Below are 26,418 nucleotides of genomic sequence, written 5' to 3' on the forward strand. Positions count from 1 at the left end.
TACTGTATAGTACTCATGTTGGGCTGTGTGGAACTTGCAGGACCATGTGTAGAGCTATGGGAGGCCTGGGGATGGACTGAAGGAGTAGAATGGAGCCGTGAAGAAGTTAATAGGATTCCAACTCCTATAGGACATGAGTACGAAGTTCTGCTCATCCTGAATTTTTTATCCTTTTCTTTTTTTTTTAATTAATTCAGTAAAGTGTCCTAGTCTTTCTTAAGTGCCACAGATATCAGTAATACCCAAAGCAGCCCTCTAGAATTACTATGCTATTCTGTATTTTTACCCTCATCTGTTTAAGAACTTCGAAAATATCGGCTTCAGATTTTCATCTCCCTTCTACTAAAATATGTATTTACGTAATGGCATGGTTAGTATTTTCCCCAAATAATTTTTCATAAATCTCCTTAAAACATGTTGAAGTGGGAAGTATTAAATAAGGAATAAAATTTTTATAATTTTCTTATTACTTTGCCTTCTCTTTTCATTCAGACTTAGCTGTTGACTTTCAAGCCTTGGTCTCTTTGACTATACACAGTAAATATCCAAGAGAAGGACCTGCTGATGGAAGATGTTTTGGCGCTGATGTTAAAAATAACACCAGTTTTCTCTCTTGTGCTTTGTTTAGATTTCGACACAGTCCCAACTGCTTGTACCTAAGAGACTGGACCATCCACACCTGGATTAGGCAGTGTCTAAAATATGGTGCACAAGACAAAGCCTTATATACCATTGTCAATAAGGTGAGTGGCTGTCTTGCTCATTTTCCTCATCACTGGAGCAAAATACCTGGCACCTCCAATTTAGAGAAGTTTATTTTGGATCACATTTCAGTATTCTCATTCCTTACATGGTCCAGGTAGGAGCAGCATGGTGGAAGGGGCTGGGCAGAGGAAAGCTCCTCATGTCAGTGACAGCCAGGGAGCAGAGGACAAAGGGAGGAGCTGGGCAGAGGACATATGCTTCCAAGTCACACCCCGTCTCCTAACAGCAGGTCAGCTATGCCATCCCATAATGCACTCACCCTCCCAAAGGCCCATCTCTGAGAGTAGGAGACTTTGAGGGAACCTCTAGTTATAAACTATAGTAGTAGCTTCCTGGCACGTTTCCTGAGCTTAGATGCTACAGTATTTTTACCTATTACCTTATAGAAAGGAATAGCACCAGCAATAACTTTTTAAAATGATTTGCCCTTGGACAGTCCTTTTCAGAATGAGGCTGGATATAAACTAATCAAATCAAGAATAAAAATTCCCAGTGCTAGCTGGGCGTGGTGGTGCACACCTGTAATCCCAGCATTCAGGAGGCTGAGACAGGAGGATCACCATGAGTTCCAGGCCAGCCTGGGCTACATAGTGAATTCAGGGCCAGCCTAAACTACAAAGTTGAAACCCTGCCTTTAAAAAAAAAAAAAAAAATTTTCTCAGAGCTGCTGCTTTTCTGAGCCTCAGGAAGGACAGGTGAAAGCGAAAGGTCATCCAGTCATAAGAACTCTGTACTTGTGCTCATTTCATTCTTGGTCCCTAATCCTTGAGCCTTGAAATTCTTGCATTGTTCCCTTTGATAAAGTCTGCAGGTGGGGAGAGATGACCACTTTTGCTGGAACAGGCTTTCCAGAATATTCAGACTTAGTTTTTTGAAAGACACTCTTCCTAGGTAATTCATCCTGGGTCTTTCAAGTCCCCTGACTCCTCCCTCAAGTCTAAGAGTTCCCTATGGTTAAGATGTTCTGTATGTCACGCTCCACCCAAGGGTCAAGTCTTCATTACCTTCATGTTGTGAAAGAAAGTACAAAATAAGCCAGAGTTTACAGTGTTATTATTGTGGGTCTCGACCTTGAAAGTTTGAACTCAAAAGGAACACTGATTTTGTTTTTGGGTCCTCTCCAAACAGGATGGTTCTCATTACCATGACTTGGGCCCAATTCAACTTAACATACATTGTACACAGGTTTATATGTTAGACATTGGATTGGTTATAGTGGTGGATACAAGAATGAGCAACAGCTACTTGCCCTCAGGAAATGGATAAGGTAATAAGGCAAAAAAACAAATTTGCTGATAAGTCAGTCTAATATTAACCAAATGTAAGTGCCATACAAGCACATCAGTAAAAGAGAAATCAAGAAGAGGAATCCAATTGGAGAGAATTGGAAGATATATGAGTTATCATTTAAGCTGGTCACCAAAAGATGCGTGCTTGAAAAATAATATGTTGCGTATATGGTATACTGGGGTGGAGGGCGGGGAGGGGTGTGGATGTGGGTCACTGAACGAGAGAGGGAATGAGACCAAGCCAATTGCTTAGGTAAGGATGGTCAAAGTGATGGCCTTGGATCTCAAAAGGGAAAGGGAAGGGCCCAATGGAAGACAAAGATTAAATCCAGCTCTATTCAGAGTATGAAACAGATTACACTCAAAGAAGACTCCTATGATAACAAAACAGGAAGAGCCTGTGAAGAAAAATAGAACAGAATCTATCATTTCTGCTGCTTCCATAGCCTTGATGGAGAGACCACTAGACAAAAGAGTCAAGAGCCAATATGCAACCTCCAGTTGCCCAGAATTTCAGGAAAATAATTTTCTCCATTTAAGTCTTAGTTTTTCAACTCTAATTTGAGTGGGTTGTACTAAACCAATGATTTCCAACTCTGGCTCCCCATTAGAGTCACCCAGAAAGCTTTCTAAAAACTATAGATGCTAATTTCTACCCCTGAGATTCTAAGATTCTAATTCATTTTATCTGCCTGGTACCCAAGTATTGCTATTATTGTTTCATTTTGCTATTTAATAAATTCTGGTTTTTAGATCAGTTTTAGATTCACAGCAAAATTGATCAGAAAGTAGAGATTTTCCCTTGCACCAGCACATACATAGCCTCCCCCATAATCAACATCCTACCCCTAGAGTGGCATATTTGTTAGAATTGGTGAATTGCATCACCCACAGTCAGTAGTTTACATTGGGGTTCATTTTTGATATTGTACATTTTATGAACATTTATGATGAAATGCTTAATGGCATAAATCCACCATTACAGTAACATACCAGATAATTTGCTCTAAAATAATGAAACATGCTATGCCTTTTCACCCTTCATAGGTATTTTTATTTTAAGCTCCCAATTGATTTTAATTTGTAGTGAGGATTGAGAATCATGGACCAGTTGATTTCTGAGGTCCTCTCTAGCTTTAATGATTTATCATCCTAAAATATTTTGAGTTTACCCAGCTCCCGGGGATTAGTGGTGATTTGGATTACTGCTTTGAGGAAATAATAAGCTCTGGCCCTGAGCTACAACCTTTTGAAGGGTGGCTTTTAAACATTTTTCCATTCAGCATACCTGAGGCATCCCATGCCTGCTGGTGACAGTGAGTCAGTTCCATAGTGACTCACAGTTGGGGTTAGGGCTGTATCTGAATCTCCCAAGGAAATGGGTATAGCTGAAGAAAATTCTTCAGATGCTTCTGATAGTTGGTGAGGGAAGAATAGAGCAGTGTGGGACAGATATAGTGGTCAGTCCACTATGTGAAACAAAAATGTGCCACAATCCAGGACACTGGGAGTCAGGTTTGAGTGTGCATGAAAATCACATAAGAAATTCATTGAAACTTCAGGTTTCTGTGTTAAATTCCCAGAGATCTGATTGTGTGGTCCTGAGGCTTAAGACTCTTGTTCAGAAGCACTCCTCGAAAATTCTGAGGCAGGTCTAATGGTCCCCATTTATTCTTAGGATTCTAATCATAAAATTTCTATCTGAATTAAATTGTCAGATATTCAGCTGCTTGTAAGCATGATATCCTAAGAGATTGATTAATGGCAGATATTTGTTGGCATATTTCTGGGTCTTTAAAAGATAGGACATGCTGTATAATGAGTCCTTTCTCTTGAGAATTCATTTTTGTGTTATTATTCATGCCTTTTAAAAAGAATCACTGAACTGGTTGGGATGTGGAGTTATTTGGTTTTTTTCTTTCTTTTGGTTTTAGCTGTTCTGTTGAGGTGTTAGAATTGAGCTTTACTTTTTACATATCAATTGTCTTGTATCAGACACCCACTCACAAGTTTCTCACCCTGACCAACAGTTCTAGTTACCAAATTGATGAGTCACAGCTCCTATTTCACTGTCACAGATGCTGTAAAATGATAGTCATACAGTTTAAGGCTAATGGTGGCAAGTTTTATCCTGAATAATACATAGGCATACATTACACCTTGAATTAAAGTGAATAAAAATTTTTCCCTTTGTTTTCATTTTTATTACAGGTTCAATATGGAATTTTTCCAGATAATTTTACATTCAATTTATTGCTGGATTTTTTCATAAAGAAAGAAAATTACAAAGGTAAGAAACCAATCCCAGATTCAGATATTTATTATAGGTCTTTCAGCTTCCAAAGGAAAATGTATAATGCAGATTTTTTCCCCTTTTTAAATTTCTCAGTGACTCCTCTTTACATCATTCCTTAAGTCAGAAAAGTTTTCATGAAAATTATTATCAGTTATGCAAAAAATGTTTAAGTCATATCCTTTGTACTGTTATTAGGATAGGAAATATAAAATATATAAATAACTATATGGGAAAAGTTCATTATATGGGCAATCTAATTTTACTTCCCAAACTGATTGAAATACAGAATATAAGTAAAGTATAAAGTAAATTTGATTTAGATTTCATGTGTAAGTTTGGATTCTAAATGAACATTTGGCAGAACTTAGATTTTTTTAAACCAGATTTTTTTTTTTTTGGTACCAGAGATCGACCTCGGGTCCTTGTGCTTTCGAGGCAAGCAGCGGAACCACTGAGCTAAATCCCCAGCCCCTTAAACCAGATTTTTAACCTTGTGTTTTTTAAAAATATTATTGGCTTATTTATTTATTTAAAAGAAAATCTTTTCCAGGTCCTTATTTTGCTAGATTTACTAGATCACTTCCTGGTCTGCCTAGCTGTCTCAGTTTCTCATTTGCATAAAAAATATACCTGTGGTCTCCTTCAGACCCATAACAGTAAGTGCAAAACCAGCTGGCTAGGAACAACTGCAGATCATCTTGACACTTTTATAATTTTGAATATTTACAAAATTAACAGAATTACTCAGTTGAAAACATTCATTGTATTTGTTACAGATGTGGGCTTTATGTTTTAAACCGATATTAACATTGTTTAACAAGAGAAAACCAGAGGACAGACATTATTTGAACTTGATTTTCTTAGCTTCTAGCTATGTTGTAGAATATCAAGGGAAATTAGGAACTTCTCAAGGCCTGTTCTCCTCTAACCATTTGTGTACAGACAAGTATATTACACGTTACAGGCGGGGCTTATAATTTATGAATGAGCATTTTTGTTTCCTTTCAAGTCTTTTAAACTGAACCTTATTATCCCTTTTTTACTCATCTGTTCTCTGTCATTGAAATAATGCTGAAGATTTAGGATTTCCTTTAACATTTGTCCTCTTTTGCCTCAACCGGGAGAAGGCACCAGAAGAGAGAATAGGGCAGACAGCTCAGCCCTGCCTCTGGGCCCTGTTTGTCAGGGACACTTGAAAATGATGTGCTTTCTTTCTGTAGGCCTTAGCTCACCTGGGTAATGGACATCATGACTTGAATTTGCTTCACAATTTACAAAAAATTTTCCATATGTATTATCTTATAGGATTATCCAAAAATCTCTTGAAATAGATAGGGCCAATAGTATTTTACTACTATGAAGATGATACTGGGAGCCAGGAAAGGGGAAGTGATTTATTTAATATCCTTGGGCACATTGATGTAATAGCACCTGATTTAGTACATTACAATACATTCAATAGAAACTGGAGGCTTAGGAAAGACCTACTTTGTAGAAAAACTAGGACCAGGACCCACATTTTTTGCTTCTTAATTCTGTTTATTTTTCTGCTGTGCTCCACTTTTGTAGTTAGAGATTTGGTGATGTTATCTACAACTAATTTCCGCTCATTTTCACTTTTATCTTCTTGCCAGATGCTTTGTCTGTGGTTTTTGAGATCATGATGCAAGAAGCATTTGAAGTACCTTCCACTCAGCTTCTTTCACTCTATGTTTTATACCACTGCCTGGCGAAGAAGACTGACTTAAGCGTAAGTAATCTGCCCTGAAGCAGTACTGAGAGCTTTAGGAAAGAGTGAGCAGTGGCTGCTGAGTTAGGCAGGAGGGTGGGGGCAGTTGCTCTCAGAATCTGAAAGAAGGTGTCCGATGTGCATCTCTGTGGCCATGCATACCCAGGAAGGAGTGTTCATTCTGTACATTCAGTTACTGATTTCCAAGAAACTGGGTGTTCTGCTTGACAGACTCTGAAGTCAAAACATTGTGCACATTTTGGGTTGGGTTTTTTGTTGTTGTGGTGGTTTGGTTTGGTTTTTTTGTTTTGGGGAGGTGTTTGTTTTGTTTTGCCATACTGGGGGTGGTACCCAGGACCTTTTCTTCCTTGGCAAGCACTGAACCAGTGAGCTACACCCCGGCTCCTTGTGCACATTCTGAAATTTGAGCTAGCCAAGTTTCAGACATCCAGAAATGAATCATTAATAATCTTTGAGAGCTCAGTGTGCATTGCATATCAAAGAAACAAATGGGCATCTAACTTTGACCATCACCTAGGGTATTCAATACTGATTATTTCATTTGTGTAAGTATTTTTGTAAGGTCATGATAGACCACTTGTGTTCTAGAAATCCAAAATGCCAAGTTTCAGTTTCTGCTCTTAAGTTAGGATGTTGAGTCATTGTTTATTTCTATCCTAAGAATGACAACAGTAATAACAATAATGACTGAGATTTAAATGTCGCTTACTTTACATCAGGCTGTTTTCTTGGTATTTTGAATGTTTTCATGGTAGGGATGGCTATTATGGTCAGACCAGTTTAGAGATTCCTACATAGTCTGAGCAAGAGATAATTGTGGCCTGACAACCAGAATGTACTCGAGTTAGAGTACATGCCAGACATATTTTGGAGGTAAATTCAAGATGATATTGCAGTTTTAGTTGCTTTTGAGAGTCAAGAGATTTCATAACAGATATTGGGGACTTAAAGGAAAGATAGGAGCTGAAGATATAATTTTGGAGATTAATTTATACATCCATTTGTAAATGTCTACAAATGAGCTAGAGAGCAAAAACAAGGAAAATCAACATTGTATACAAGTATCAAGTTATTTTACTGTACTTCATAAATATGTACAAATATGTCAATTAAAATAAGTAAAAAGGAAAATCAGGAATGTGTTGGACTACAAAATCCATGACAGAGAGGTCTTAGAGGGTAAGGTAAGGTGGGGAATAAAAAAATCCATTGAATTTAGAGCATAGAGGCTCTAAGTTGGAACCTTAGTTTCCGTAGAGTAGTGGAGCAGGAATCCAAATCGGAGTGGATTGAGGAGTGATTTAGAGGTACAGAAAGGAGACAGCGAGTATAGGTAACTCTTCTGAGATGTCTTGCTGTGAAGGGGAGTCACGAGAGGGAGAGTGCCGTATATTAATGGGAGAGCTTATGCATAAATTAGGAAAACCTTGAGGACAGTGGTGAAGTAACACCTGAGTACCCCTTTTTAGAGATGCTTTGGACCAGAAGCCTTTCAGATTTCAGGTTTTTTTCAGGTTTTGGAATATTTGCCTATATATAATGAGATATTTGCACATGCATAATCAGGTAGTGGGATGGGACTCAAGTCTAAACAGACTTCACTTGTGTTCCATATACATGTAGCTGGAAGGTAATTTTATAAATGTTTTTAATAATTTTATGTTTGAAACAGTTTCATGGTGTAGAATTTTTCACTCGTAATGTCATATCAGTGCTCAAAAAGTTCCATTTTTTTGCCTTTTAAATTTTGAGATTAGAGACCCTCAACCTATATCACTATCCCTGTCACTATCACCATACCTGCCTCATCCCTAGCACATCGAGGATAGTTGTTGTTTACATATTTTACTGTTTATTTGGCTTTCAGTCTACAGAAGAAAAAAATGTTTTCTATCTGCCATATTTATTATTTATTGGGCCCACTTTTCAAGCATTGTATGTGGAGAAAATCAAACTTCCCTAGGTTAAGAGAGATTTGCTTTTTAACATAAAATAGCCTAGTCCTTATTTATCAGCCCTTTTACTTATGTGTGCTGCCCAACAGGCTTGTTTTTCTCCCAGAGTATCTGCTCCCCCCCGCCACACACACACACCCAGAGGTTAAGGAAAACCTCGATCTGGTGCATGGATTGCACAAAGGCTATTCATAGTCAAGAGGTTTGGGTGCCTATTAATGCAACATTGCAGCCTACAAACCTTGTGTATTCTCTGCTTTCTCCCTGACCTCTGAGTGCAGGGCAGTCTGAGCTTTCAGTTGTGTGTCTCAAGCCTGCAGCCCTGGCCAGTGTGTGTACTCCTGTGGCACCGCCGAGTTCCCAGCTCCCATTGTCTAGGAAGTTGCCAAGGCTGTCCTCGAGGCCCTGGGTTTCCAGGGAGGTACCTGTCATCGTCGCTGCTGTTACGCGCATGCAGCAGGCTTACCAGCACTTATGATTTTGCCCTTCTGACCCCCCATGTCTCAGAAGGCTTCAGTTTTATTGAAGTGTAATTTTGCACGTGGATTGAAAGAGATGATCTCTTCTGATTGTGATTTGTTTTTAAGAAGCATACATCTATCTGAAAGCAACTTAACAGTGATCTTTATTTTAACATTGTAAAAGAAAAGTCTGACCATTGTGACCTGTTCAGAATTCAAAAGCATCCTCCATTCTGCCATAGCAGTGTGAGGGAATGTGCTGCTGACTGTTGAATCTTCCTTGGTTGTCTCAAGTCAATGCGGATCCAGTGTCTACTCTTTAATTTTGTTTTGCTTTTAAAAGGAGCTCTTTCTCATTGCCAGAAATTTGGAAAATAATGAAAAATACAAAGAAGAAAACCAAAATTATTCATAAGTTCTCTGCCCAGAAATTTGTTAACATAGAAAATATTTGTTTTGTATTTGTCTTTAAATATAAATACCTTTATTTACAAAATTAGGATTGTAATTTTTATATAGCTGTGTTGTTTTGATATTTTTACTTAATACCATAGCAAGTTCATTTCCTCTGTGTTGTTACAAATCACTCGTTGCTTAGCTGGACCGTGATCTGGTGTATTCCTGTTGTAGCGTGAAGAGGAGAGGAAGTTTGGTGCATCCCTGTTACTTCTGGGCCTAAAACAGAAGAACTCAGTGGGTGTGAGTTCCCAGTTGTATGGCTGTGCCCTTCTTGGTAAGCTAAGAGATCCTTATATATATTGTTCTTCATGGATACATTAGTGCCATCTTCTATTTATTAATAAAATTACAATTCAGTTTAAACTTACTAGTGAAATTCCTTGACAACCTTCACTTTTAGACATAAAAATAGACCTCACAGTTATAACATAAGGCAGGTGGTTTTAAGACCATTATTAAAAGCCAAATCCACCACCGACAAGGAGAGAAATGGTTCTGCTGGCTGTAGATAATGTTTAGCGCATTCAACATGAGGAATGGGTAGAGAACAGAGAGCCAGCCACGAGAGTCTTTCCTAGCACTAACAGAGGTCTTCCTGTTTCTTTAGACCTGAAGTCCGGGAGGTAAGGAATTAAGAGTTAAAGTTGATCTTGTATCTTTGGTTTTATTTTCAGGGGAGGGAGGAAAAACTCAAAGAGCATAACTAATAGCACTTTGGGAGAAGCAGAGAGTGGCCCACAGCCCCAGTGTGACTGCAGGATGAAATGGGACAATGGCTTACCTGTGGGGCTCTGGTGGCACTGAGAGGTCAAGAGGAGCAGCTTCGGCCCCTGGGTTACATGCAATCTGGGCAAATAACATGCAGCCTAAATGTGTGTTAAATGTGTTCTGTTTCACAGAGACTTATTAAATGCATGTTATTTCATTAGTCTTCTGTGCTCTCTTACAAAGTTAGGCCTCTGGGAAAGCACCTTCTCTTGATAATTCATTGCTTCTCTTTGTTTTTTGAAACCGAAGTTATAGCAATCTGAGTGCTTTTGAAGTTGATCTTTGCTTACAAAATGTAATATGGCATTCTCGGATGCTGATTCAGTTATAAACTAACTGAGAACAAGGTTTTTCAGAATTTATTAGAGTAGCTGTTAAACTAACAAGAGTTGATGATTAAAAAATCATGTTTTCCTTATTTACCACCAACTTTTGATATTGATTTACATGTGTTTTCCTTTATGTTCAGATCAGCATTCAGGACTGCCATACTGCATGGACTACTGGGCTAGGAAAGTGTACTTTGCTTTTGTTTATGAACAGAGGCCCTGGCCCTTTGTGACTGGCAGCCAACAGATCAAATGCTCTTTGCTGTCATTGTGTCACACACTGTATGGCCTCACTCAACCCTGGTAGAAGCAGTGGCCCACAGTGACTGCCCTGTAACCCCAAGCACCTTAAAGGTCTAAAATTAGCTGTTGCCTGATGAGCTTTGTCTATTTGTATCCTACTGTAGCTTTCCCAAATCCTCCTTCCCAGGAAAGCTAAGTGAAGGTGCATTTAAGACCTGGCAACTCAAGGTGACTTTGGTCATTGGTGCAGAGCAGCTTTCTGCCACAGCATTCAATCAGCACTGTCCCTGCAGGAGCAGAGGACCCGCTGTCCACATCCCCAGCCTGAGCCCCAGTTTGGATGATTTGAGGCACCAAGGGAAACACTCACATCCTAAGATCCAGAAGGATTGCCGGGACTCTTACAAAGCTAAAGTAAAGGAAAGAGAAGGAAAATGAGATTTCTTTTTTCATAAAGAGCATAGACTGGTTGTTTTGGTGCCTTTTAAACAATGTCAAAGATTTCCTGGCAAGGGAAACTTGTCAGATATCAACAAAGTTTTCCTTGTAGCTAAGTTGTAGAATTTATTTTTCTGGGAAAGGTTTTAGTGTGAAACAAAAATAGTATTTCCATTGACTTCTATTTTAAAGGGAGCCCTTCATAGAGGCAGATATGGCATCCTCTCCAAATTTCCCACAGGCCAATCATTCAGGTAGCCTTACAAAAGTCTCTGCCAGCCCAAATGAAAAAGAGGAAAAATAAAGTCACACAAATTTGTATTATAAAATGTACATGGTGAGTTTTACTACTTTGGTATTTTTTGTTGTTGTTTTTTTCAATACAGTACTGGAAATTGAACCCAAGGCCTCTTTTTATTTTTTATTTTGGAAAGGGGTCTCATTTAGTTGTTAAATTGCCCAGGCTGGGCTTGAACTTGTGATCCTCCTGCCTCAGCCTCCCACAGTGCTGGGATTACAGGCCTGCACCACCACACCTGGCTAAATTTTGCCACATTCCTCATTTCTCTAAAATGTCACCAGGTCACTAAATGAAGATGAGGCTCCTGGTGCAGATTTGAAATGATCCTGTGTTTCTCTAATAGCCAGACCTGGTACCTTCAATCCTTAGTCTCAGATGTAGTGGAAAGACATGACTGAGCATTCTTCATTGTTCTTTCTGGCCACAGGAAAGGTGGAATTGCAGCACGGACTTCGGGCTGTGTACCATAACATGCCTCTCATGTGGAAACCAGGCTACCTTGACCGAGCCCTTCAAGTGATGGAGAAGGTGGCCTCCTCCCCAGAGGACTTAAAGCTGTGTAGAGAAGCGGTATGTCCCTCAGCCTTCATTTACCCAGGTTCAGCCATCTCTATTCCTCATGATAAGTTGAGTTTTGATTTGTTTTCAGAATGTTCAAACATATTATCTACTTTTGCAATTCTATCTTTCCCTATGTATTTTTATTTATTTATTTTGGGGGGTACTGGGGATCAAACTTGTGACTTTGTGCTTGCAAGGCAGGCAGTGGATTTCCCTCTGTGTTTTTAAATGGAAGTCTGTACTTTTTGTCATCCAACTCCACCCTCCCCCGACCCGCATTAGCGGGGAATCAAACTCAGGACCTTGCACTTGCCAGGCAGGTGTCGCACCACTGAGCTACATCCCTGGCCTGGATTTGTTTTCATTGTCTTTCTCCTATCCCTACTTTTTATATTTGTATAAAATAGGAACTTATCCAGTTGAGTAGGAATGAAAAAGCACATACTCAATCCTACTGACAAAAAAGCACTAGAAAATAAAATTAACCCACCCTCCCAAAAAATCTCAGTGGGAACTTAAGAGAGGATAAGATTTCATGTTAAATATTTTTGGCACTTCTGTACCCTTATGCAGTCCTGAGAAATTACACAGAAACTTTTTTCCCCTATAAAAGCTCTCAAGAAATGAATCTGGGGGTCAGGGATTTAGCTCAGTGGTTCCAGCCCCTGCCTCAAAAGCGCAAGGTCCTGAGTTTGATCCTCCAGTACCAAAAAAAAAAAATGAATCTGGGGACTGAGGGTGGTGATGCCATCTTACTTTCCTTCCATTAAGCCATTCCGTGGGGAGTATGAGATACTAAAATCTGAATTGGTGTTTCTTTCAAAGCTCTCGGGTGTTTGCTTTGCCCAGTCTCAAGCACTGTCCCCCCAGCAGCCTCAGAGTTCATCTCCCTGAGTCACTTAAGATCCTTGACACTATGAAGTCACTAGACTTAGCTTGGACTCGGAAATAACAGGTCCTACGCCCTGCAGGTAGCCAGTGTCTGTGCCTGGCCAAGCAGCTTTTCTACCCAGGGTGAGAATAGGACAGTGGCTGTCTCCTTGCCTGGGAGAAAGGTCACTGTGAAGCTCTTTACTTGTTTTGTCTGGACCCTGGTCTTTAAGGTTCAGCCCTTGCCTTTATTTCAGTCAGGAGAGATACAGGTCTGATGCCTGCACTGGCACCTCATACTAACACCTAGTGTTTTGTTACATTCTTTCCCAGACATGTATAACAAAACTCCCACATTTCTAAATATATATTTTAAGCCTGCTATAATCAGTGCTGTTGATTGAAGTCAAAAATCACACATAAATTCTTTGCTAAGTAAATATTCTTTCCAAATTTGTATTCTTTTTATTCTAATCTATGGGGATGTTATTCACATGTCAGCAGGAATGTGATATGTACCCAGTTTAGGTGTCATGTATTAGCAGTAGTAAAAGGCCTTGGTGTACTTTTTGGATATTTGCTTTGATGTGACATGGACAGGACTAGTCGATATCCAGCAGGTGTTTTTGCTGGTCTTATGTTGTTTCTATCTCTCCTCTGATGACTCGGCACTCCCTGGGCTAAGGGAGGTGTGCCCCAAGTAGAAGCAGAGGGGGAGAGGGATAAGACAAAAGGAAACTCTCTGTTTTTTAACTTACTTAGTATTTAAGTCACAGAAATCACCTCATTAAAAGTGAATTTCATGTATGTATTGCTGACCTTTGCTTGCAGCTTATGTGGATTAGGCTGATAATTTATAGATATACTGTGAGCTCAGATCTTTCTCTGATGGAGGCCCTCGCCTGTATCCAGCAGCTTTAGTGTACATTCAGCCTGGCTGTGGTCTGTGATGGTCTTTCTTTCCCTTTGTCCCAATCCCAAATTGACGCCAAGAAATATATGGAATGAGGAGGTCCTTGATCACCCATAAGCATAATTCTTGGGTTCCTACAAAGCTAATTAAAAGCAAACCTTGGATACCCTGTATTGATTTCATGCACACAAATAACCCTGACTGTGAGAGGGTTCCCTCTTTGTCCCGCTTGCTTTGTTCTGTGTTTCCTAACTTTTTTTTTTTAGTGGTACTGGGATCAAACCCAGGGTCTCATGCAAGCTAGGCAAGCACTGTGCCACTGAGCCACCTCCCCAGCTATTTCTTGCAATTTTATTACAGGAGAAAACTACTTATAGTTCTTTAGACCCCTTTTTCCCTTGCTCTCAGCTTCCCAGCCTCTCTTCACAATACTGTATGCTGTCAAGACCACACCATATGTAATTCCTGAGTCTTTCTGCTCCACAGCTCGATGTGCTGGACAGTGTACTGAAGACTCTGACTTCTCCAACTGAGGGGGCTTCAGAGAAACCTCCCCCAGAAGATGGAGACAACCTGGCCTCAGATAATGTGGTGGAGCGGCTAGACATAGAGGAACCAGAAGAGTCCAAGCTTCCCCAGTACCTGGAGCGCTTTCAGGTGAGCAGAAATTGAGTCTCTCTCAGCTGTGCATAAAACATGCTCCTCTACTGTGGTGATGGACAAGCAGTCTTCTCAGTGTTCATGCCTTGCTGTCACACACAAAGGGGCATTAAAAACTGAAATCAAAAATTACATTTTTATTGCTTCACATGGGAAGTGGTCTTAAAGGAAACCAATGAAATTTTTATGCTTCTTTTTGTACTTGAGCTAATCGTTCACAGTTTTGCTCAGCAAGGCAGCATGTCATTATCCCCTTATCAAGGATGGGTACCTGATAGATGGATAATAGCTTGCCTCCTCCTTGCTGTGACCTGGCTCCTGCCATGGGGTTACAGTGCCTGGTCCCCATATTGCACTGAGTGTGCTGGGTCAGAAACCCAGTTCCACATTACAGAGCCACATTTGAGCACATAAGAAGAGAGGCAGGCATCTTTTGTTGCTCGTTTTTGGCAGTTTTGTGCTGGTCACTGGGGCCATTAGAAATGTTCTCCTGTACCACGTGGCTGTGTAAACAGCCCTAAGCACAGGCTGTCTTTGGTAGCTTTCAACTCTGTACATCCCAAATGCCTGTGATCAGCAACAGGAAAAAGGAAGAGCGTTCAGTGTTTAAACTCTCGGCCTCCTCCTTGCCTTGCTTCTCATTCATTTAGTGCAGAGAGAAAAGTGCTGCCTCAGTGGGATTCTTCATAGAGAACAGAAGACTTTCTCACCTTTGCTAGCAGACATTTTATCATTTTGTGACAGAAATATAAACTTTGTTAGATCATTACATTTAAATCTATTTAGTAATTATATTGAAACAGAGGTGAGAAACCTCTTTTCCTGTTGTATTTTAAGCAGTTGTTTCTCCCAGTTCTTCTGTAAGCTCATTGTTTAACCTTTTTCTAATTTGAAACTGAGAAAGGATAATTAATGTCCCCAAGGTACACAGACTTGGTAGTAAAACTAGGTTGAGAATTTTCATGCTAATCCTTTCCTCTTTGTCTTAACTTCGTAGGTTTATTTAGAAAGGCTTATTTTAAAAAAAAATTATTTAGCCCCACAGATTTTCATCATCACATTCACATGGACCTAGGTTGCTTCCCCAACTCCTAAAAATTATCACTTCTTTCTCTTACTTTGTATATATTTAATCTCACAGGATAGAAACCTGTGCCTGCATTAAGTTCTCAGGCCATGGAACCTTCATTTTTCACACTTACATGTTGCAGAAATCAGCAGAAGAGGCAAATGTTTACCACCTGTCACTGTTAGACACCCTTGCACTTCCTTTATCCTCACAAGCTCTGGATGGCAACTTCCTTGGGTCACATGATGCCAAGGCTAACACTTGCCTGTAAGTAACTGAACTGAGATTTGGACAAGTTTCCCAGTCAGAGCTGAGACCTTATTCTGAGACCCAGGCTGTCTCCTTGGCTCCGAACCATGTGGAGAATGGTATCAGAAATCATTTTTATGTTAATATCCTTTTCTTCCTATTGCTTGATTTGTACTAGTCTGAGATGTTGTTTGGGACCCACTGTATGACTGACACATCACACTAGACCTCCAGTTCGTACGTTGGAGCTCATGGACCTTGTCCACCTCCCACCCTCTTTAATACTAGAGCAGGCCCAGCTCTTGTGCCAGCGCATTGTCTTGTAGAACATGGGAATGTGCAGTATAAGCAGCAGTTGGGACCGTCAGTGGCTGTTCTGATGATCTACGTCTTGAAGCACTTAAGTAGGTTAACTTTTTTAATACTTTACTTCTTCAGGATACATCACTGACCAAACTAAGCTGCCACTGGGATGAAGCTTTAAGCAGGCAGGATGGAAAGGCTGCCTACAGGGGCCCACAGTAGATGGACGCTTCTAATAGTGCGGGTGCTCCTGGGACTTGTTTAGCATGCCATTAGTGAGAAATCCTTAAATGATTTCCATCTGTTGAAAGGACCACTGGCAGGGCAAACATTTAGCATGGTGATTTGAAGGAAAAGATAAGAACAGGCCAACTCCAGTTTATCAGATGTCTCTGCCATTTTGTTTGCATCCTAGAATTCTGGTGTGTGGAATTGGCTGCTTCGATTGGAATAGGTCAGTGTGGAAACATTCATGTGATACACCTGTGCCATCTTTGTGGTTTTAAAACAAGACAAGAAGTCCTAGCATATGGAGTTCCATTTACCATTTGTGAGTCAGTGGGGAGAAATCACATGTCAGCCATCTTAGGCAAACTTCTAAGCTGAGGAGAGAAATGACAGAAGGGAGCAGAGCCTGGATGAATAGCCATGTGACAGCGTCCCAACAAAGAACTTTTCCTGCAAGCAAAGTGGGCTGTTTTGCAAGTGACTAACTTGCTTCTCTTTTCTGCTCAACCCCCTCCCCCCTTTCTCTCTCCCTCTCCTCTTCTTTCTCCTTCTCTCTCCTTCATTTCCAACAGGTCTGTCAGTCTAAGCTGCAGGCTCTTGGCAGAGTTGAGTCAGAAAGCCTTTTGACTCTGACCACCCATCTTGTCAAGGAAAAGCTCCCCACGTGTGAGCCTGAGGACCTCGCTACCTATGAGCAAAAACTGCAGGAGTGGCACTTGGAGCTGGTGCAGTTGATGCAGAAGGAGCAGGAGCAAAGGGAGAAAGCGAAGCAGGAGTACCAGGCCCGGAAAGCATCTGAGGCAGCAGCCTAACATGCCCAGGCCAGGCCTGCACAAGGACCTCCCAAGGCCACTGCGGTGTTCAGAAGGGACAGGTGGAGCCTCAACCTCTTCTCTCTGGCTTTTCTTTAGACAGGCACATGTGGTCTAAAAGCCTCACTGTGCTACAGATCAAGATGCTGGGACTGCCCATCCAGATGCCAAGAAGGGATGGGGAGCTAGGCAAGTGGCAAGGGGTTGGATCGAAGCCACCAGCTAATTACCTTTACAGGGGACTCTTGAGGCTCCCAGCCACATGCTTGACATAGGAATCAACTGTGAGCATGGAAAGCTCCCAGCACCTGGTGAGAATGGCAGGAGAAGCACAGGCTTTTGAATGTTGTACCTGTCCCCAGCCCAGCCATGTAGGGCCCCAGGGAACTGCAGGTCTGACGCCCTGTGTCTCAGTCCCCTCACTAGTGAAGCCTCCCTGCCAGCTGGCCATAGTATTCCCACATTCCCACATCCTCCTTCCCACCATGGATTGCCCCTGTGATTCTGCTTGGGGGCAAGCCCACGACAAGAGCGACCTCAAGACCAGGACCCCACTGGATTTCAAATTTTCAGCAACCCCAGTGACATTGTTAGAATGTACAGGCTCCGGAGGAGAATTCTGGCTCCCGCTGTGAAACCCTCTTGCTATGGCTGCTTCATCATGTTGGGGTCACTTTTCCAGAGCATCATTGCTACTCCCTCCAGTGGCCTTTTGTGTACATATAGACACACACACACAACTTGTGAACACACCTTTCAGTGAAAGAAGTTGGTGAAAATGAGAGATGGGATTGAGCTTCAAATGCGTAGCTGATGTGAATAACTGTCAAACTGCCAGGAGGTGGGGAACTCCTTCCTGAGGTTTCCTTCTGGGAAAGGATCGGGGAGGCAGCTTTTGCTTGCCATGTAATGTTGCCTTTAAATACAGTGGTGTGCTTTTATTCAAGATTGTGCTTTTATCAAGAATCTGAGAAAATAAAGAACACACTGAAATAATCCCAGGATGTTTATCTTTAGGAGAAAGAGGGAGAAAGAATGAGTCTCACCACTGTTATCATTACTGTGATTCTGAACAACACATTTCTAACAATCACCACTCACATTTGTTGAGGACTTACTGTGTGTCAGCACCGTAAGCAGCCCCATGTTGTGAAGAAGGACATGAAGCAAAGTACCTCCCCTGCACTGGCTGCCTCTTCCCTGCCCGCCATCTGTCTGTACCTGCAGGCTGTGTCAGTGCTGACTCTGGCTTAGGCAGAGGGTCCTGACCAAGGTCATTGCTGACATTTTGGTTTATCAAGAGCAGGGTTATGACCACATGAGGCTATAGGAGGACATCTAGAAATGTCATAACAGTCCCCCTGTGACCCTATTACATTTTATTCCAAGTCCTCAACAAAAGAGGCCCTTTTGCCACTGTGTCTCTGCCTCAACAGGTGCTTACCTGACCCCACTGCTCAGATTCCTTCCACACTTGTGCCACCATCGCTCTCAGCAACTCTTGGAGTATTTCTCCTCCAGTTCTGTTACCCTCTCCCAAGCTCCTGGTTCCTAAGCTATGGGATTCTCCCCCACCTTCTTTGGGGACTGTGACCTATCACTGCAGTCATCTTCCATCCCATTACCTAACATTGCCTCTGTACTTCTTCCATGCAGTGGAGAAGCTGGTGTCAGCACCCTGACTGCTGGGGAATTCCTCTGCTGCTAGCTGACCTGCCAGAGTCACGGCCAGACTTCCAGCCTTGTAGCACCAATGGAAAGTCTGGACCCAAAAACACCATCCTCCAGTCTTCTCTTGTACCATGAACCCTGCTGAACCATCCCCATGACTCTTGACCTGCAAACCCATCACCCTTACCCTGTCACTCCAACTCTGATCTCCAGAATTCAGACCCTCTTTGCTTCCTTCCTCACCCAGACCCCAGGGTTAGCCATCCCACTGATCTTCTCATTGGCATCTTTCATTTCTCTCTCCCTTCATCTAGGTGCATTTGTTGTCCTTGGACCTACATCCTTAGACCTACCTGGCATGGGTTGAATTGTATTCCCTAAAAGAGGGATTTTGAAGCCCCAGTGCCTTAGAAGCTGACCTCAGTTGGAAAGATCTCTTGTTGAAGTAATAAAATTGAGAACACTAGAGTTAGTGCTAATCCGGCATGACTGGTATTCCTTAAATGGGGAAATGTGGGGACACAGAAGGAAGACATTATGAAGATACAGGCAACGGATGACCTTGTGACTGGAGGGGAGTGTCCACAAGCTAAGCGACATCAGGCTTGCCATCTAACACCAGAAGCTAAAAGCTTCTCCCCTAGAGTCTTCAGACAGAGCATTGTCCTATCGACTGTGATTTCTGACTTTTAGCCTCCAGAACTGTTGTTCTTTTAAGCCACCCAATTTTTTTGGTACTTTGCAGGGCCACCTGACCAGTAACTAATACAATGCCATTTGTTTTCTTTCTGTTTGCTTCAGACTTACTAAGTGTTGGTATACAAATGTATAATATTATGCTAAATTCATCTGCAATTTAACCATCGTTCCACTTATCGATAAATGACTCATTTTTACCTCAGTAGCTTTGCTACTCTGCCTGAGCCTGGGACCCTTGCCTTCAACTATGAGCAGGTAGGTATACCCTGCCTCCCACTTCATCAGGAAGATCTGGGCCTCATGACACAGCCTCAGTCTCTTTTTTTTTTAACAGTGCCAATCCCCACCATTTCTCTTCATTTAGGACTTGACTCCATACCTGCCTGCTTATTACAAAACAATGAAAAATTTTATTCCTATCTGGCATCCTCTCTACCCATTTCTTCTTTCAAGTCCACAGTCTGATTTAAAAACAAAACAAAACAAAAACATCCCTTAAAAAAAGTAAACTTTTTTCCTGTCATCAGTCAAACTGCTATCTCACTCTTTCCTGTGTCACTTTGAAAGGGTATGTATTCTTCCTGGCTAGTTGATTGTTCATTGGACCTTAAGAATTTGGCTTTCAGCTTTCCCTTCTGCTGCACAATGTCATCAACTATAATCTTTTTCCCCCTTTTAAAAGCTTTGCTTCCCAATGGGGCAGTGAGGCAGGAGGACCACAAGTTTGAGCCTCACCTAGGCAACTTAGCTATTTAGCAAGAACTTGTCTCAAAGGGTTTTTTGGGGGGGTTTTGTTTTGTTTCAAAGTTTGGTCTGAGGTTATAGCTCATTGAGAAGGCTATGGGTTTGACCCTCAGTACTGGGAAAGAAAAAAAAGCTCTACTCCATTGACCCTGCTGATGACCTCATGAGCTTGATGTCTGCCACACTTGTACTGTCTATTTGCTTACAGCATTTGGTTCATGTGTACTATGTGCAAGGCACCATATTAAAACCATACTGCACCATGCTATGGAGATAACGGAGCCGCACCACAGATCGTACCCTCAAATAACTTAGGTCCTAGTGAAGGGAAGAGGCTGGCACCTCTGTACCTGTCCGTGCATCGCTGAAAGGTGTCAGGCACAGCTGAAGGTGGGGATGGCTCACGGGAGAGCATTAATGAAACAAATTCCCTGCTCTGTCCTTTAGTCATGTAGGTCTGTCTTGAGCTGTCCTGGTGTAGAGATGGCCCTCTTCACAGAACCGTGTGCAGAGTGTATGTTCATGATGGAGCATTTTAAACTGAACTAAAATGAACAATTCAGACTAAACCAATTTGGGCCCACACCTGAAGTTACCTTGGCAAAAGAAAAAAAGTAAAAGGCGGAGGGGGTGGGGGGATTGTTAGGTACAAATATCTCACCCTCCCTGGGCTATGTGGCCTTGACACCAAACCTTACATTTTTTGCTTTCCTGCCTTCCACCTGATTGTGGATGTCAGATACGTGTGGAAGAAGGTTGTGGTGGATCTCATAAGTGGCCACAGGCCTTGAAAATAACAAAGCCCTTTTTTTCATTCTGACTGCTGATAGCCTGCTTTGACGGTCTTGGTGTCTTTGTCTTTGGATGTCTTCCCTGGAGATACTAGCCAGCCTTCTGTTTTTCCTCTTTGCTACAGCTGTATGATAATCTTCAGGAAACCTTATTGTAACCACTGCAGAAAAGGGAAAATAGGTCCTAGTATGGAGGAACAAAAAATTTAAAATTGAGTATAAAAAACATGTTTAGAAATTCACTGACTTGGGTCCTTCAGGAAGCAAGTGCTCAGTCACAGTCTGAGCAAAAGCAGGTTTGGGGGTCCTGACTGCAAAGGAGAAAAAGGGGTGGGGGTAGGATTGGCAGGAGGTGAAGACCCCCATCTGCCTTTGCTTGAGAATGGAGTTGCTCCAGGCCCATCCTCCTTCCTGCCAATGTCAGGAAGCCCAAAGTGGGGCCACCTTTCCTCCATGATCCCCAAGCAACCACTACACCTGGAGACTCGCATCCCTCCTGCCAGCACATTCCTGGTGACACTGATGAGTGGTGTGCTTCCTGGGCTCAAGGAGCACAGCATTCTACTAGTTCCCCTGGCTTTGTGTGATACATAACCCTCCACCTGCTTCCCTGAGACTTGCTCCTTTCCTCCATGGTCTGCAGGGTCAGGGCAGGTATTTCAGTTGTGCTCCATGGGCACCCCCCTCCCTGGGCTTCTATGAGCCATCACTGAAGCAAGTTTGCAACTCCACAAAGTGTTAAGCCACTGGTCCCATTTTATGGTGAGTGGTGCCAGACCTGAAGGTCCACAAAGATAGGTATTCAGTGTGCTTTGACAGGCATTACTGTGAGGGTACCCACGTATATTTCCTGAATGAATTATTTTCTTACGTTGAAAGTGTACAGTAAGCTATATAATTCCCAACAGAAATATTCAGACACTAGGAGCCATATGTACTAAAGTGAGGGTTTAATGCTAAAGAAAACCTCTGAATTTCAACAAATTGTATATGGGCCAAACGAAATCGGTATCACGTGGAAGGTTTGTGAGGGGAGGGCAGAATGAGAGGTATGTCAAAATTTTCTCTGCTTTGCCCGTATTCCACTTATCTACTTCAAAGGAGAAAATGAGGAAGTGATAAAGCTGGGATAACAAATCTCATGATTCCTCGGCCAATAATAAAAATTAATACTTATTGATCATTTATAGCTACATGATATGTTAATACATATTAAACTATTGCATTATCTTATTTAATCCATAAGAATGTAAGTGTCACTACAGCTGTATTGTACATATAAGAAAACAAGGTCTTAACTAATTAATCACCAGGGCCACCCTTAGCCCTCAGTGAATTGGAGAGCCAGGGCCAACCCCAGATCTGGCTTGTAGGTGCCCCTCCCAACTTGGCAGATTACTGGCCCCTAGGTTCCCCTAGGTTCCCCTAGGGCTGGACAGGAAACAGGAATCTGTATGCAAGTCCATAGTTGTCAGTGACCCTATCAAGACAGTTGAAGAAGGGAGAGATTATGGTTGGAAGGAAGGAAAGCCAGTGGAGGGGATGACTGAGTGTCCTCCGGGTTTGGAATCAAGGTAATGCTTTTTTCCAGGAATGACTTTGGTAGCATTCCTTCTCTTTCAATTTCATTAGAGTTTGAGGAGTATTGGCATTAGGTCTTCCCTAAAGTTCTTGTAGAGTTCAGTGGTGAATCTACTGAGTCCTGGGCTTTTCTTAGAGGATAGATTTTTTTACTACTGCCTTGACTTCATTGCCTATAACTGGATTACTTGGGGTTTTTATCTTCCTTTTTTAATTTTTATTTTTATTAATACAAGTTTTCAGTACATAATCAATTATTGTGGGGAGTTGGTACATATACGCATAACACATCTTTAATTCTTTTTATGTACCCCTTGCCCCTCCTCCCTCCTCTTGTTCCCTTTCCCATTTGCAAAAGATCTGTCTCACTGTTTCGGTGTACCAGTATTTGGTGCATACATATTTATAATTGTTATCTCTTCCTATTGAATTGTTTCCTTAACCAATATGTAGTGACCTTTGCCTCTTTTGATCAGTTTTGGCTTGAAATTCACTTTGTCTGAAAATAGGATAGCTACTTCTGCTTGTGGGTTCTTTTTGAAATATTTGTCTTCCATCCACTGATTTTTAGTTTATGAATTTCTTTTTGAATTAAATGTGTTTCTTATGTGCAACATACCATTGGGTCTTGTTTTTTTGATCCATTGATCCATTTGCCAATCTGTGTGTTTTGACTGGGTAGTTGAGACCAATCACATTGAGAGTTGTTACTGAAAGGTATTGACTTATTCCTTTATTGGATTATTTTCCTGTTGCTGATTCCTTCTTTCCCCCTCTGCTTAACCGCTCACCCAACCTGATATATTCATTTCAGTAGACTTTGACATTGTTTGCTTCATTGTCAAGAATGTCCTTAAGAATTTTTGGAGTACTGGTTTGATGTTCATGAATTTTCCAAGGTTCTTTTTGTCATGAGGAAAAAAAAACTTTATTTCTCCATCAATTTTGAAAGGTAGTTTTGCAGAGTATATTAGTCTGAGTTGGAGTTGTTTTCTTTTAGGGCTTGAACCACTTCATTCCAAGCTCTCCTGGCCTTGAAGGTTTGTGTTGAGAAGTCTACCGTAATTCTAGTGGATTGACCTTTATAAGTGATTTGTTGCTTTTCTTTAACACCTTTTTTTTTTGGAGGGGGGGAATAAATTTTATTTTTAAAAGCTGATATAAAAATTGTATATATTTACCGTGAACAACTTGATGTTTTCAAATATATACACACTATGGTATGGCTAGTCAAGCTAAGTAGCATATGCATAACCTCACATAGTTAACATTCTTTGTGGCAAAAGTAATTATCTACTTTCTTGGCAATTTTTAAATATGCAACACGTTGATATTAACATATAGTTACTATGTTGTACAACAAAGGAAACTGTATCCTTTAACCAACATTTTACCAATCTCTATTCCTTCTCCATCCCAGTCCCTGGTAACCTACTATTCTATTCAGCTTCTTTGGGTTCAACTTCTTTAGATTCCATATATATGTGAGATTGCATGGTATTTATCTTTTTGTGCTTGATGTATTTCGTTTAGCTTAATGGCCTCCAGGTTCAATCTTCTGTTGATTATTTATTTAGATGTTTCATCTTGATGTGTATTCAGATTTTTTTGGTGGAAATGTTGGTACTCTGCCACTGAGCTATGGGCCAGCCCATCCTATTTTCTTTTAAGACAGTGTCTTGTTAAGTTGCCCAGGTACTTGTGATCCTCCTGATTCGTTCTCCCAAAGTGCTGGGATTACAGGCATGCACCAGCACACCAAGCTGAGAATTTAACTCTAACCCCTTCACATAACTGATAGGCTCCAGCCCAAATCCTACCAAAATAATAATAATAATCAAGCTTTTAGATTCCTGAGCAGGTTTTTTCCCCCACCACAATGGCCCTGACTATATGTAATTGTTCTTGAAATGTAGTTTGCTTTGTCTTTGTTGTTGTTGTTGTTGTTGTTGTTGTTGTTATCCTTTGGAAATACCTTTTGCTAAAGAAACAGGAGCGCAGCATTGCCTGATCCACTGAACTGTGCTTCCCAGTGTGGTTGGTCTTGTTTTCCCACTATTTTTCCCCCCACTATTAACAGGTGGGGGAAACATCGCACTGAAGTCCAGCTGGTCGCTCAGCTCCTTGTCGGTCCGTATCCCGTATCGCGGCCAAGCGCTCTTGTTGGGGCTTCGTCTTCGGCCACTTCTCTCAGGTCCAGCCTCTGGCGAAAGTTCCCTCGGGCCGCGCGCGGGCGGGCTCGGCTGCCGCCTTCCTCCGGGCGGTTTGCGGTCCCCCCACAGAACTTGTGGGTCTCCTCAGGCGGACATTTTTTTCTCTGAAGGGCCTCAGCACCGCTCTCCGTTCGCTCCAGATCCTTCCGCGCCGCCGACTGCGCTGTTAACTCCAGCGTGCCCGGCGCGGGGAGCAGGAGCCCTTTAACACCTTTTAAGATGTTTATCCTTGGGTTCAACTTCTGAGAGTTTGACTATGGTATGTCATGGAGTTCTTTTCTCATCATGGCTATATGGGGTTCTATATACCTCACTTATCTGTATGTTAACTGGTTTCCTCATACTTGAAAAGATTTCCGTTATGATTTCTCTAAACAGGTTTTTTAATGGCATTCCTGCCATCTTATTTTTCACTAATTCCATTTAATCTTAGGCTGGTCTTCTTTGTGCCATGTGGCAGCTGTTGGGTCCTTTTTCCACAATCTCTTGGTTTTAAGATATCTCTGAATATATTATAGCCTACCTCGCTCTATCTTCTAGTTCTGACACTGTCTCCTCACACTGGTCACTTCTGCTTGCCCACACTTTCAGTGGAATATTTATATTTCTGAATTTCCATTTGGAACCTTTTCATGGACTCTAATTCTTTCCTAAATTGATCTTTTTTTTTTTTTAGCTCAACTAGATTATTAGTGTATTCTTTAAGCTCACTGATCATTTTGTTTATTAAGTCATCTTTGAGCTTGCCAAGCACCTTATTGATCTGGTTTTTATTTGTTTCATCCTTTATCACTTGATATAATTCTATAATTCAACTGTATGGCTTTTATTTTCCTCCTAATAGATACATCATGGATCAGCTTTGGGGAAATGGGGAGAATTGGGAGATGATACAGTCGACCCTTGACTTAGGAACTCAATTTGTTCCTGAGGGATGGTTGTAACTCAAATTGGTCAATTGGTTTCAAAGTCTCTCTCCTGTATAATTTTAGGCCACACTTTTTTCCAGGCAGATCTCAGTGTCCTTACAGAGACATTGGCTGAGGATTTCTCAATTAACTACACACAGGAAAGAATGTTGTAGCATTCCTTCCAGAACTCTTTAAGGGTTAAATCTGGAAGCACAAGTAGCCAGCATTCAGGTTGTAACTCAAGACTTTGTTTGTAAGTTAATAAATTTATATAATATAATTATATAATAAATTAATAATAAAATTCTGGTTATAACCCAAGTTGTTCATATGTCAAGCTGGTCGTAACTCAGGGCCCACTATATTTAGTTGCTTTTTATTATTATTATTTGCTGAGGATTGAGGGTTGATTAAAGTGAAAGACTTTGTTGCTAGTATGGAGAGCACTTTAGTTAGTGTCTGATTTCCAATCCTGCAGTCTAGGAAGGACTACCTATAGGCTTTTGCCTTTGTCCCAAGATTCAAACACCTCTGTTAATTTGGAAAAGGGAGGGTGCAGTATAATTGGCCTAGCACCTAGTTCTCCAGAAATGAACTGCAGTAATGCTGATAACATGAAGACCAACTAGATATTGGCATATAGTAAAAACCAATTAATAGCAACAGCTGTCCCCCCACTGGCATATGCAAAGAAGTCAGCATGAAGAATAGAGTAAAATTTTTCTTTCTGAGACAGAGTTTCACTAAACTGCTCAGGTTGGCCTGAAACTTTCGATCCTCCTACCTCAGAAGTGGGATTAGAGGTGTAATCCCACACTTGGTATGTGTGCAGACATTTTTGGTCGTCACAACTGGGGAGATGCTATTGGAATGTACAGTAGTGAATAGAGGCCTGGGATGCCTCTAAGCAGCTTATAGTGGACAGGACAGCAGCTCCCCTGCCCCCAAGAACTATCTAGTCCAAAATAACAATATTGCTGACAGAAGCTCCACCCTAAAATACATGGGCAGGGCAGCCACAGGACTTTTGTAATGATGTAGATCATACCCAAGGATGATGTTTTTGACAAATACCTTATTTTCAATGAT

The 26,418-nt window shown here is 41.4% G+C and overlaps 1 protein-coding gene across 7 annotated transcripts in view; it reads left to right on the forward strand.

Annotated features, from left to right (window-relative positions):
* Mrps27 (mitochondrial ribosomal protein S27) overlaps positions 1 to 17,715 on the forward strand; it is a 111,936-nt gene extending 94,221 nt beyond the window's left edge. For all 7 annotated transcript variants that reach the window (XM_021250663.2, XM_004872856.3, XM_004872858.3 and 4 more), the window contains 7 exons: positions 629 to 743; positions 4,266 to 4,344; positions 5,985 to 6,100; positions 9,147 to 9,249; positions 11,482 to 11,624; positions 13,885 to 14,055; positions 16,480 to 17,715. In XM_021250663.2, coding sequence (XP_021106322.1) covers positions 629 to 743; positions 4,266 to 4,344; positions 5,985 to 6,100; positions 9,147 to 9,249; positions 11,482 to 11,624; positions 13,885 to 14,055; positions 16,480 to 16,719 — 967 coding nt within the window. In that variant the 3' untranslated portion in view covers positions 16,720 to 17,715. The remainder of the gene's footprint in view (positions 1 to 628; positions 744 to 4,265; positions 4,345 to 5,984; positions 6,101 to 9,146; positions 9,250 to 11,481; positions 11,625 to 13,884; positions 14,056 to 16,479) is intronic.
* The last annotated feature ends 8,703 nt before the right edge of the window (positions 17,716 to 26,418 follow it).

The sequence above is a fragment of the Heterocephalus glaber genome, unplaced genomic scaffold (genome assembly GCF_053883595.1).
Source record: "Heterocephalus glaber isolate CG9 unplaced genomic scaffold, H.glaber_assembly_v1.0 deba00001788, whole genome shotgun sequence".
Taxonomy (NCBI): Eukaryota; Metazoa; Chordata; class Mammalia; order Rodentia; family Bathyergidae; genus Heterocephalus; species Heterocephalus glaber.